General features: G+C 44.5%; 1 protein-coding gene across 8 annotated transcripts in view; it reads right to left on the reverse strand.

The window, feature by feature from the left end:
* Positions 1-1,960: 1,960 nt before the first annotated feature.
* hdac7a (histone deacetylase 7a) overlaps positions 1,961-13,031 on the reverse strand; it is a 54,837-nt gene continuing 43,766 nt past the window's right edge. For all 8 annotated transcript variants that reach the window (XM_040193501.2, XM_040193502.2, XM_040193503.2 and 5 more), the window contains 10 exons: positions 12,711-12,818; positions 11,097-11,152; positions 10,661-10,748; positions 10,449-10,568; positions 10,236-10,333; positions 6,346-6,464; positions 5,838-5,971; positions 5,467-5,548; positions 5,027-5,156; positions 1,961-4,917 (listed from right to left, as the gene is read on the reverse strand). In XM_040193501.2, coding sequence (XP_040049435.1) covers positions 4,875-4,917; positions 5,027-5,156; positions 5,467-5,548; positions 5,838-5,971; positions 6,346-6,464; positions 10,236-10,333; positions 10,449-10,568; positions 10,661-10,748; positions 11,097-11,152; positions 12,711-12,818 — 978 coding nt within the window. In that variant the 3' untranslated portion in view covers positions 1,961-4,874. The remainder of the gene's footprint in view (positions 4,918-5,026; positions 5,157-5,466; positions 5,549-5,837; positions 5,972-6,345; positions 6,465-10,235; positions 10,334-10,448; positions 10,569-10,660; positions 10,749-11,096; positions 11,153-12,710; positions 12,819-13,031) is intronic.

Consider the following 13,031-nt stretch of genomic DNA (forward strand, 5'->3'; position numbering starts at 1 on the left):
ATTTGTAGCTTGATCCTTTCTGATACGCCACAGCGGCCTGCGTGTTTGCTGTTAGTCCTCCTGATGCTTCAGCAAGAGGCTGTTAAAAGCTTTCGCACAATGGTAACCTGTGAGAACCTGTGAGAGTCAACGGTAAGGCGTAACTGCTTTGATCGATGTCAACGGATAGTCACACAGCTATTAGGGGAACTCATACAATGAAAACTCTTCAGTTTGCTCGTCCGTTCATATAGCTGGTATTTATTTTAAATATCAGTATAAGCAAATTAATACCAGCCTGAATTGAGTTCTTAAGTTCTTAAGGAGAGGCATATAGTTCTACAATACTTTGGCTCAAATAGGATTACCATTAACTGGTGCTCACGTCTTCCTATAAAACACTGCAGCGTGCTTTGAAAAAACAACTGGTTCGTTGTTTAGTGCAGGATGTTCAATAAATGGGCAAACTCACGCAAAACGCTGATGCAACTAGTTCTCTGAGGCTCTGCTCGCACGCAGAGGAGTTTCCAGAGGATCGGATTACCGCTCTCCCCTTTGAGCGGAGCGGTGATGGAAGTCCATTGGAATTAATGAAATGATGAGGATTGTTCCAGGAATCAGGTGCAACACAGCAAATAGGAGAGTGAGGTGTCTAATCCATCACAAGAAGTGGGTGTTGAGGGTTATTTTTAAATAATCTTAAATTCTGTTGTTTAGTTTAGTATCACTGCTGTTTTATTCTGAGGAATAATATTCTTCTTCACGGAAACTATTGTTGTACAGAACAAACTTTCAACAAAACAGTTCTTCTTGCCCGATATACTACATATAATATTGGCACAGTGTTTTTTTTGCCTCTTAACCAATAGATCAATCATTCTAACCTCTGCTGGGTCCGTGCGTGTTTCCAGCAGCTCACTGCTCACAGCTGGGTTCAATGGCACCAGTTAATGGGAGACGCCCCAAGTGAGAAAAAACTCTACTAATACATGAACTAATACATATTATGCTATTACAAACTACAGTTAAATACTTAACTAAAATGTGCGTTCAAATATCGAATCGACAACAGAGCACAACATTTGGGTTTAATGAATGACGGCTCAGGTAAAAAATGATATTATTAATTTTTACTTTTCATGCGTTATTATAGGAGTTTCTATGTTCTGTTAACAACATAAATGTCTGATTAGTTCTGTTTTAGTTATAATATGCATTAATATGGCAGGGGCGGCACGGTGGCGCGGTGGTTAGCACTGTTTGCCTCACAGCGCACAGCACTCCACTGTGTGGAGTCTGCATGTTCTCCCTGCCTGTAGAAGTGTGAATGGTTGTATGTCTCTGTGTAGCCCTGTGATTGGCTGGCGACCAATCCAGGATGTACCCTGTCTATCGCCCGAAGTTGGCTGGGATGGACTCCAGCCCCCCCGCGACCCTGTGTGCAGGATAAGCGGTTTGACAATGGATGGATGGATTAATATGGCATTAAAATGGGAGATATCTCTGGTCTCAATACCAAATTGACATGTTAAAGGGATGGTAAACACCAAATTAAACGTACATCTTGTATCAATGTAAATGATTTTTGCGTGGGCTGCCTGGCGTTGGGGGATGTCGGCCTTCTCTCTAATATAATGGAACCAGACGACTCTCTGCTTGGCAAAGCGCAAAAGTGCATTTGTGATTGCTGAGATCAAGGTCTGTGGATTATCCTGAGTAGCCGGGTCATTACTGAGGAAAGATGTAACACGAGCCAAGGACCCCAAAGAAACACAAGACTTTCAACCACCACAGTGTTCCAAATATTTGCTCAGGTTATTATGGTATTGTGATGTTTGTGGCGATGCTCATTTCCCAGAAGTATGTGAAATGACCACGAGAAAGTGCTGAAGTCAGATTATTGTATAGCTGCTATTGGGAAACTGTCAATCTCGTTTATTTGTTGGTGATGTTGTGGCAAAAGGCAAAAATAGACTTATACTGGAAATGACCATTTTAATCAAGAGGAAAGGACAAAAATAACAGTACAAAATGGACAATCTTTCTATACATACACATGGTAGGAAATGTGAAGAAAAATAAAACAGACAGGTAAATAATAAAGATAGACATGAAAAGAAAGATGTCAAAGTCACATTTATAGATACCACATAGTTACTGTAAGTCCAGTTAGTTAAGAGTTACCAATACAGATACTACTGCTGAATGTATCAAGGCACATGTGTGACACGTGCACTTTGGTCATGGAGTTCATATTTACAGAGTCTTTCTTTAAGAAGAAGTTACATTTGACATCGGTAACTGTGGGAATTAAGAGTTGAGGCAATACTGGCCTCTCCATAAGACGTTAGAACAGCCACTGGAATATAACAGCTCATTTACAGTATTTGACGGGCCAACAAATACACAGACCAACGCTTTTAAACGCACGCACACAACACACGTTACATATGCGGGGAGAACGCAGTCGCCTCTCGCACACGCGCGCTCCTTGACACATTGGACACCGCGGACATGGACTCCGTAGACAACGGGTGCACCCGATGGGCACGCTGGCATATTGTTGCAACGCCGTCACTAGCAACACTATTTACAACAGCGAAAGCGAGACACGCTTTTCAGTTACACCGATTACAGAACGCTAATCTAACATTTTCCAAATGATTCCCACTGGAATGAGGCAGTAGTACAACAGCAGTGGGACTCCTGCAAAGGCAAAGTCTCTAGCTCGACTGTCATTTGGCTTAATATACAAGGCCTTCTGTTGGGCAGATGATGCCCAGAGTTCAACTAAAGCAAACTGAGCACAGTTTCCTACTTGGATGAAAATAAATGGTAACCCTTCCTTCAACCAGTCTCATCACACCCGCTGTGGAGACGGCTTGTTTGCATTTTCACTTTTTTGCAAAGCTACATTTACACAGAAAGTCAAATATTTCCCAACGAGAGTTGAAAATCAAATTGTGCTGCTTCAAGTTCCCTCCTGGGTGTAAAAACTCAAAGGCAACATTTTCAAAGCGAGGCTGTGTCAAGTGGTCAAACATGAATGTCATTTGTCACAGTTTTAGTGTTTGGATTCAGTTTTGGAAGCTTGTAAAAAAAAAAAAAAACCTCTATAACTAAAGAAGAAAACTGTTTTCTTTGGCCGCAACTTTGTCATATTTTATTATTAAGACTCGGCTATCTGCAACTCTGATTTAAAAACATAAGTATTGGCCGTCAAATGTTCTTGAACTGGCCCATCCGAGTGTACATAAAAAAGAGATTTCAACAAAAACATCCAAACTACAATATTTTGTTTTCACTTTTGGAATGCATGCCCTTTACGTGGCCCGACAGCAGATTCTTCAACGCGACCTCTACTTCAAACGTCAGCGTACATCAAGGGGATCAACATACTAAGCGAGGCCATGACCAGCTTGATTAAAGCACGATAGGACGAGGTGCAGAGACAAGTGTCATGTGGGGAAAAAAAAAAAAAAAAAAAAGACGACTCAGAGTTCACCTCCTAACAAAAAACACAAGGCATTAGTTTCCTTAATTACACTGCGATAAGGCCTGGAACTCCAAAAGTGGTTGAGGAAAACATTCAAACCAGGTTGATCATCAAAATAAACAGCACACGAAGGTCTGCATGTGTGATCTTCACCTAAATCCACAGCTTCAAAGGTTGCCTTTTAAAAGTGGAGTCACCGTGATGCTACTCCATAACTTCGTCCCTTGTCCTCAGTCCCGTAGCCAAGTGCAGGCTGTTTAAAGGCAGTTTTTCTTTGGGTGATGTCCATTAAGTGCATTAACATTATTGCTACCAGAACAATACAATGGTCCTCAGTGGTGCCACAGTGGAATGAACGCTCCTTTAGTCTCAAATATAAACAATATCATACAGTATTTAATACTAGTGGTACATCGACAGTTCATCATTGCTTTGTACATGTGTATGGGTGTGTGTGTGTGTGCATCTAAGACACTGGACAGCGGTGAACAAATGTTCCTGCTCATAAAACTTTTTGATAAACTTCATAAGAAATGCGACTGAAAGTGAGTCAGAGACTTCATGAGACATCGTAGATGAAGATTAGGGAAAAATATACCAGACGCAATTTCATCCAGATCTTCAAAAAGAAGAAGGAATTAAATCCTGCAGAGAGGAGTTTTCTTTTTTTTATATACCAGAGCTTTTGATTTTCGTGTGGTTCACATTACGGAATGAACAGTGCAATAAAACAACAAGGACGTTTGCCTTTTCCTTTGTTTCTACAAAACCACAGTTGTCCTTTTCGTGTATTCATTTTTCTCTCCTTCCCTCGAGTTCTTTGTTTTCTTTTAGTGGTTGAATTGCATGTAATGACACCATTAAAGCAGACGATCTCTGTGTCTAATTTTTCGTATTCTTTTCGGATGTTGCTCCTTCTTCTTCTATGCAAACACGGTGCCCCCGGATATCGGTTCATTCCGCCGTGTGCCGGAAACAGGGATTTACGGTGTCTGAAACCGATTGGTCCTTACATTAAGGTAGACTTAAGGCCACAAAATCGAGCTTCAAAAGAGTTCAGAGCTGGACTGAATCATGCGTGTCCCCTGCTCTGAGGTCACAGCTGTGCCGCCGGACACATAAAAGGTATGAAGATCTTCTGGTGCTGCTCTTCGGTGAGGCTTCAGAAGGTCTCCCAGCTGCAGGTGAGTGGTAACCAGCACTGACGTGCTCGTGCTGCAGGTCTGAGGCTCAGCATTGTGTGTCGGTTCATTTGAATGAGTGTGAAAAAGGCGGACGAGTGGGCCTCAGCGGAATTACAAACCGCCCCCCCCCCCTCATGGTTGTCTAAAAATGCAGGAGATTTAAGGCTACGGGTGCGGTACAAATCCTAGAAGGTGAAGCCATTGGTCGGATTCTTCTACATGGAGTGGCTGTCATGCTCCATCGGCTCGTCGGGGAGGCTGGACGGGGGGAGGGGGGGGGCACAGACGTGAGGAAGGGACACATGAATGGTGAAAGTGTGTGTTGTTTTTTTTCATGGTTGCACGACTGGTTCTGTGTGTCTCTCACCTCTGGACTCCCACGGAGAGCGAGGCCAGAGCGTCCACGGCGTCGGCCTCCTCACAGTCTCGTCTCTGCGCGGACAGACAGGACAGACCTACTGATCCGCTGTGGGCCTTCACACTCGGCCAGTACTGACCTGCAACACACACACACACGGCGGTTACTGGTGATCTCTGGCGACAAAGCGAGGGATCTCTTCTTATCATGCGGTGAGTAACAGGGACACTTTGAACTATACAATAGTTTTTTTTTAAAAACAATTTGTGGTTAATGGTTATTATTTCGTTTTCGTCTGTCGCAGAGTCCACCTGTCGATTGCGTTAGTAAGGAGGAGGAGGAGGAGGAGGAGGAGAATGAACATGATACTTGGGGACTTTTACAGGATTAAATAAACTTCAACATGTGGACAAAAAACAATAGTTGAATGATATATGAGCGCTGCTCACTTTGTATCTGTATGACGGCCTGCAGGGAGCGGACAGCATTAGCGTTGGGCTTCTGGAGCAGGACTTCTTCTGGCAGTGGGTCCTACAGAACAGAAAAGCGGCCATGAAGACCAGCAACGTTATTCTTTCACTCTTTCAGTTGTTGGTTAAGAAGTGAGTGAAGAAATACGGTTACAAGCAACAAGAATATTCTTTTATTAATTTTCCAGCCAATGAGAGACAGAAATGTTAATGTAAAGATGCAGGTTTTCTAACAGGCAATTGTACAATATACTACTACGAGTCGAAACTTTATTATGCACCATATAAGGACAAACGTGAAACAGATAGGTAGACATCTAAAGAGAACTCCGTTACCCAGCGTGCCTCACCTGTGTGTCCAGGAGTGCACCGACGCAGGCCTCAGATGCATCGCAGATAGCGGTGAGGTCATGACCTCCCTCCAGAGACAAAACCAGACGACCCCCTGCTAGAGACATCAGCTCGCGGGTCATGTGACTGAAACCTGCGGTCGACAAACACATGCAACACGCACAGAAATGTTACTCCGTATGAATCAGAATAAAGTCACCACTTACTGCAGAACAAAAACGAGTTTAGCTATACTTTCCAATAGCCTGTAAAAACAACAAATGTATATTTTTACCTTGTGGATCCTCCCGCAGCAACAAACCAACTACTAATTTACTATAATTATGGTGACGCAGCGAGGTACGGTGGAAGGCACAACTCCCGCTCTTTGGTCCGCGCGTGACACGAGCTGTAATAATCTATTTTTATCTAAACACCCACGGGATCATGAAGAAGAGTTGCTATTGGTCCCCCTCGCTAAGGACGGGAGGAGAGACTGTGCAGTCGGCGGTGGAGCCCCGTGCTTACATTTGGCGGAGACCTTGTACCCCCCGAGGAGAGCGGGGTTTCCCTCGGCGGCATCGAACCCGGCCGACACCAGCACAAAGTCCGGAGAGAACTCCTGTGCGATGGGCATCACCACGGACCTGTGGAGACACAAACACAAGGCCGCTGTAAATCCGTATGTGCTGATGCCGTGTACAACATATTAGATCCTACTGGTTGGGGGGGTCAAAGGTCGACGCAAGTCATTTATTACTTTCACCACTACGCATGCTAATGGCAGCCTGCAGTGTTTTGCCACGGAGCATCTGTTCCACTGCAGGTTTGTGCGATCATAACGGCGTTGTTGTGTCATAACAAAACAAGTCTTTACTATATGGTTGAACTGAACGAGTAGACGAAGGAAAGGAGAGGAAACTAGGATACCACAGTAGCGACATGGAGATCACTCAGAGGAGTTGACATTTAATCATTATAACGGCAAATTCGTATCCGTGTTGGCAAAGCAAAGTGTATTTGCGTTGAAGAGGAGAGAAAACAGCAGGAGGAAAGTGGAAGAACACGCACCAGAAATACGCGCCAACACACCGCCCATGATTTTGCACTAGAAGCTGTGGCCGTGGATTCATACGTTAATAAATCACTGATGGACAGACTTTAATTTGTATATATTTTTGTCCGTTTGCTCATGAAGGCCGCCCGAAATATTCAGCAAACTGTAGCCAGCTCCAAATCAAAATGCATTTCCAAACTGGGCCGTCTCCTGGAGATGACAAATACACACGATCAAATCGGGAAAAAAGTCATTAGCGTGACAAGTGTAACCGCGGTTTGGCTGATTCCACACTGTGCGTCTCAAGCAGCGGACAAAGGACTTTTGTTTCTCTGCTGAGCGAGCCGCTTTGAGTAATACAAGACTGCTCAACAAAGTCAAATTGTTTTGTCGGCTTCGTGCTGAAGCTGCGAGGTTTGCTTAGTGTTATTGTTGTTAGGAAGAGCGAGCGTAGCTGTCCCGGCGAAGGAGGGGGCCTCAACTCTGCCGCACGGTGCCGTCGGCCGTGTTCAAAGCCAGAGTGTGTGAGTCTGTTTCCCATTAGAGGCTTGTCACTCTCCTCACGTCATTGACAACACAGAGGAAAAGAGGAAAAACAGTCCATCTGGGATCCATTTACCTTCATTATTCTGCCTGGGGACCTCCCCCCCCACCCCCACCCCCCCTTCTCTCTCTCTCACACACACACACACACACACAATAATATATAACTGCGCGCACACGCACGTATCCAAACACATACTGCTGTCATGACTGCATGCAGATGGACAGCATGAGCTCATAGACAAAAACGAGGACACGCAGTGATTAAACGCATTCCGGCATTCACACGCAGACACACAAAGACGCACAACGACGCACAAAGACGCACGCGTACGTATGCGAACTCCCGCACGGAGAGTAATCCCCCCGTGTCAGCGCGCTGCTGCTGAAGCGAAGCTTTGAGTCATTTCTATATTTCCTATTTTCCTATCATAGTCACGTGGGCGTGAAGAAAACGTCTCCACAGAAAACACACAAACCGCAAAACCCAACCCCGCCTCCCCTGTGGACCCATTAAAGCAGCGCGCCCCCCCCCCACCCCCGGAGAGAGAAACTACAGACAAGCTAATGGAAAGATGGAGGGAAGGAGGGAAGGCGGCGACGCTTATTAAAGATCAATCAAGGCAGGAGAGGAAGAGGGAGAACGTGTGCGTGTGTGCGCGTGGGGGGTGATAGTGAGGGTTGGGTTGATGGAAAATAAGGGGTCGGAGGGAGTGAGGGGGGGGCTGAGAGTGAAGGATAAGGTGAAAATGCAACAAAGCTTCCCCTCTGAAGTTGTAGCTCTCACCAACTTCACCCATAAAATGTATTCTATTAAATGGCTTTTTTTCCACTAGTCCGTTCAACATTGGCCAACATTATTAATTAAAAAAGCGGTGGGTGGGAGGTGGGGGTCTTTTAGATTTGGACTCCATGAAAGGAAAAGACCCTGTTTGTGAGTTGTTACAGCAAAGTGCCGACACATTACACTACAAAGAGATCATGTGGACCGGCAGGCTAATTGTCATAATTGTCCATAATTCTGACAAGAAGTTTCCTATCAGCTGAAAACACAAGCAGATATTATTTCTCATTTAATGTGGTGCCGTTCTGCACCTTTTTGCTCCTACCAAGAACAACAACAAGAACAACAACAAAAACAACTGATATTCGATGTGATATGGGCTGTACAATTAACCTGCAAAAGTGAAGCCAATGTAGAAGCACCTTGAACGTCCCTCTGCTGACCAGCAGGGGGCGACTTCTCTGGAAAGTCAGATTGAACGGTAGTTCAAAAAATGGTCCTCCTTCTCGTTTGATTTATTACCTCAGTAAACATGTTTATGTTCTTACGGTAACTTCTGTTTCCTGGTGGCAAAAAGCCAAAATAGAGACATTGGAAATGCTGGACTCGACTTTAAACTGGCTTGTAATGAGGCGGCATCTGCATGTATCCAGCTAGACATTTATCTTTTGTATACAACGTATTGTAATTCGGATACAAAGTATATTTTTTGAGTGAGGGCAAAAAACTTGGGCAACTACACCGGCCGCACTACACCTCTGGTTTAAATTATTATCGTAGGAAAAGCTGTTGTTCTGCTCCACAGAAAGGTCAGAGGTCAGGGTCAAAGAGGCAGTCTCGGAGCTTGCAGGAAATCAGTGTTTTGCGTAGGAGCACTGAAGGAAGGAAGGGCAGTCTCTTTGAGCATCGGGGTCAGTGCTATTGGAATAAATCTCACGTTGGTTAAGTGATCTTGCGTATTAATGGCAGTTGACAGGAAGTAATGAAAGGAAGTCGATCATCACAGGGGGGAACCGCTTATTTTAACATTTCACTAGTGGAGAATCAGGTCCACCATCTGATTGAGGTTCGTATCTGAAGCTGACAGGCAAATACTTTCCCCTGTGTTAAGAACAGCTGAAAAAATGGTTAGCCGGGATCTTCTTTGTTATTTCCTTAATTTAAGAGGTAAAATGTGTAGACTATGTGGACATGTGTTTCTGGTTGCTATACTTATTGTCAAAAGAAGTATTAGAACTATAAACACTTAATAACCGGGGAAAGAATAATATAATATAATCTCACTCTGATCTCTGCCTTTTTTTAATCAAGTCATAAACACAGGCGCGAGACATCAGGCTTCATTGCCAGTTTCCTTGTGGTTCGATAAGCCAGACAACCAAAAGACCCACGCTAGTGAAACTTTATTGGTGCCAAACAACTCCCACGTGACAATTATCCAACCCACGGGCAGGAAGCAACGACGCGCAGGCGGTTCAACAACGGGCCCGCAGACCGTTTTACTGCAAAGCATCTGAAGTTACTGAAAACACGGAGCACCAGACACATGCTCAACAAATGAGAAAGATTAATAATACGCAAGAAGTACGTCAGAGGCCTTGTGAGGCCGAGCCTGCGACCCACTGAGGTGTGTTCTTTGTGGCTCAGTGTAAAGGAAAATGTATTTATTTATTATTATTTATAATAATAAAAACTGGAGCACAGCTGATGGCTAAACCAACTTTTCTGTATGTCCCATCTACTAGATTCACCATCCAAGACACAAAGCTCATCTGGATCTGGATTTGTTTGTATCGGGCTAACCGGAAACGCATTCTGAAAACAGAATATTTTCATCTGATCCATCCTGAAGAAAGAAGAACATACTGTAAATCATTGGCAGGATACCACTTATGTGAAAATGTGTGCTAAATTGGATGCCCAGATGTTGAATAATAAGTGCAGGTGCAGGGAGGAGGAGTCACAGCACGTACGACAACAATGGGAATCACACATCCATAAAAGGGACTTGAGCAGAGCGGTGCTTGTATCTACCTGAATGCAGCAAGGTACTCAGCGTCCCCCATGGGCGGGTCCAGTCCTCCCGTCCACGCCACGTTCACGTTGAAGCCCTCGCCTGCTCCAGAACCAACCTAAACCCCCAAATGCACGTTTGACATTTCAAACTAAAGCGCAGTCGTCAAGTGTCAGCCTGTAATAGTATCACGTGTAGACAATAGTCTACGACGATGACTGGACGTCACCCACCTCAGCTGGCGACCCACTGCCAGGGAAGAAGTTTCCGTCGTCATAGCGATGGAGCGAGATGTAGAGAACGCTGGGGTCGCTGTAGAAAACTTCCTGGGTGCCGTTGCCATGGTGAACATCCTAGCGGCAGGATAAAGGGAAAACATAGTTTAAGTTATATATATATATTAGTTTCATTAATATAAACAACAGGAATTAACGAGCCGACTTACCCAGTCAACAATCAGGATCTTGCTGACGCTGAGCCTGTGTTGGAGCTTCTTGGCGGCTATGGCCACAGAATTAAAGTAACAGAAACCCCTGGTAGACACAGATGGTGAGGATGAGACGGACACTTCAGCAAGAAACTAAAGGACTTTGCCTGACAAAGAGAAATGCTGGATGTCTTTTCTCGTTCTTGTGTTTGCTGAATTGCAAAATGGGTGCAGTGCAGTCACGGGACTATTGAGAAGGCTCTGTGTCTCTGGATGAGCTCTGGCTGTGTCCATCTATCAATCCTCCTCATCTCTTCCCCGGCCGTCTCTCTATCACTTCATAAATACTCTCCGCAGAGAGGCTGCTGACACTGCAGCAAGAACAAGGAGACACTCTCCAGTCAGGCCGGGCGTTTGACTAAAGGTACACACACGCGCGCAGACACACACTTACATTGGATTAGAGGGGTCCGCGTGATGCCCTGGCGGCCTGACCACAGCAAAGCCATTCTGTGCAAAAGAAAAAAGACGATGCTATTCATTAGGTGTTTTGTTGCCTGTGAAGAGCATTAAAAAGGTACGGTTCCAAAGTTATACGCTTTCAGGAATCAGGAATCAGGAAACATTTATTGCCATAATATGTTAGACATACAAGGGATTTGACTTGGCGGTTGGCGCGTAACAGGAGACAGTACGACACTAGACGACAAGACAACAATGCACGAGGAATAGAATTGTTTGGTGGAGCTGCGGGGGATTGAATCAGGACATTGGGGGATGGAATCAGGACATTGTCTATCAAATCTGCAGTAGAGCTCACTCAGCTCGCCTGCCAGGCGGAGGTCATTCATGATGGAACGTAACAATTTTGGCACACAAAAATAAAGCAGCCGCGGTCCTTTCAGGCGCGATACAAAACCTGTCGTTTGGAAATCGATAAGACAGGTTTCTCCTACAAAACAAAAGCTCTAAGGTTTCCTGGTTCGTGTTGGTTGGATCGGTGCTGCTTCCATTTGTAGCAGGAACATCTCTTGATGATAATATTGTTGGAAAATCTATGCTATCCATAAACAAATTTCATTATTGCTTTATATTTAGTCTAAATCAACTGAATACATGATGTAGAACAGAAAAAAACAGTATGAAGGCCGTGTTTTTGCTCTTTAAAAAGAAACTAAAGTGAATCAGATTCACCTTTATTGTCTCGGTGAGTAAAGCTCAAAACATTAAGTTAAACATTTCATGAACACAAAGGATCAAATGCGCTACTTTTGTCAATATGAAGCCATTCGGCCAAGTTGTCCTTTTAAATGAGCATAATAATAATTTATTCCCTTAGGTTGTCTGAGCTGGAGCACCGGTAATCTCATGTAATGGTTGTGTACAACCAGTGCTCAGTGTCGACCTTAGTATGAAGTCTTATGGTGGTGTTCATTCTCCGCACACCCACCTGCCTTCTTTTACACTGCCTTGTTTCTCTGTGTGGATAGACGCTGCCAGCTATAAATACCATTAGGTAATTATATTGTCTAATTGACCAATTTGAAAAAGAGAACAATACTTTCCCGTTGAGTTTAAGTGGTTTTAAATCACTGTGAGGAGGAAAAGGAAGTACGTTATGTCCAAAATATATTGTGAAACCCACTAATCTTTGCGGTGGGTCAGGCCGTGTGAGGCAGGGCACTCATCTCAAGAACGTCCCAGTTACTGACATCACTTTTGCTTTTGGTCTACAAGCCAGTGTGGGAAAAGCTGCCATTTCTCATCTTCTCACATGATAAACCTGCGTAAATCACTCACAGGTTTCATTATAGGAGCTGTCCTCACATGTGCTTGTTAAATCAAAACCTCTCCTTTAACTATTCATTCACATATTGTTTTGGAGCTAACCTCCTATGGAGTCAAAAAGAATTATGTCGCAATATATTCCGCAACGATTCATTTGTAGGGTAAATTCTCCTCCTCACTCCATCGCCTGGATCAGACGGTGCTTAAAGCAAGGCGAGCGACTTAAACAGACACGGAAGGAAAACAACAGAATGCCGTTTTTATTTCAGGTTTATCTCACCTTCAGCTCTCCTTTGGCCACTCTGCAGGCCAGCTCCACCACGCTGCCCGCCGCCATGCGCGATGCCGTGGAAGTGTGCGACTCATTCCAGATGGTGTCATTATCCACCTGCAAGGTTGAAAGCCAAACGACGGAGACCAATGAGAACAAAAAGCAGAGGAAACCCTCCTGCTACCTGTTTTATGAAGCACGACTCTCTGTTGTTCCTGGTACAATGATGCTGTCACTGCTGTAATGCTGGTTCATTTCCTTTCCTTTTAACCTGTGCACAAATGGACATTGCCGTCCGTCTGGCTTGGACAATGAAAACCGAGGCATTTC

This window comes from Gasterosteus aculeatus, chromosome 2, assembly GCF_964276395.1.
Source record: "Gasterosteus aculeatus chromosome 2, fGasAcu3.hap1.1, whole genome shotgun sequence".
In the NCBI taxonomy this organism is placed as follows: Eukaryota; Metazoa; Chordata; class Actinopteri; order Perciformes; family Gasterosteidae; genus Gasterosteus; species Gasterosteus aculeatus.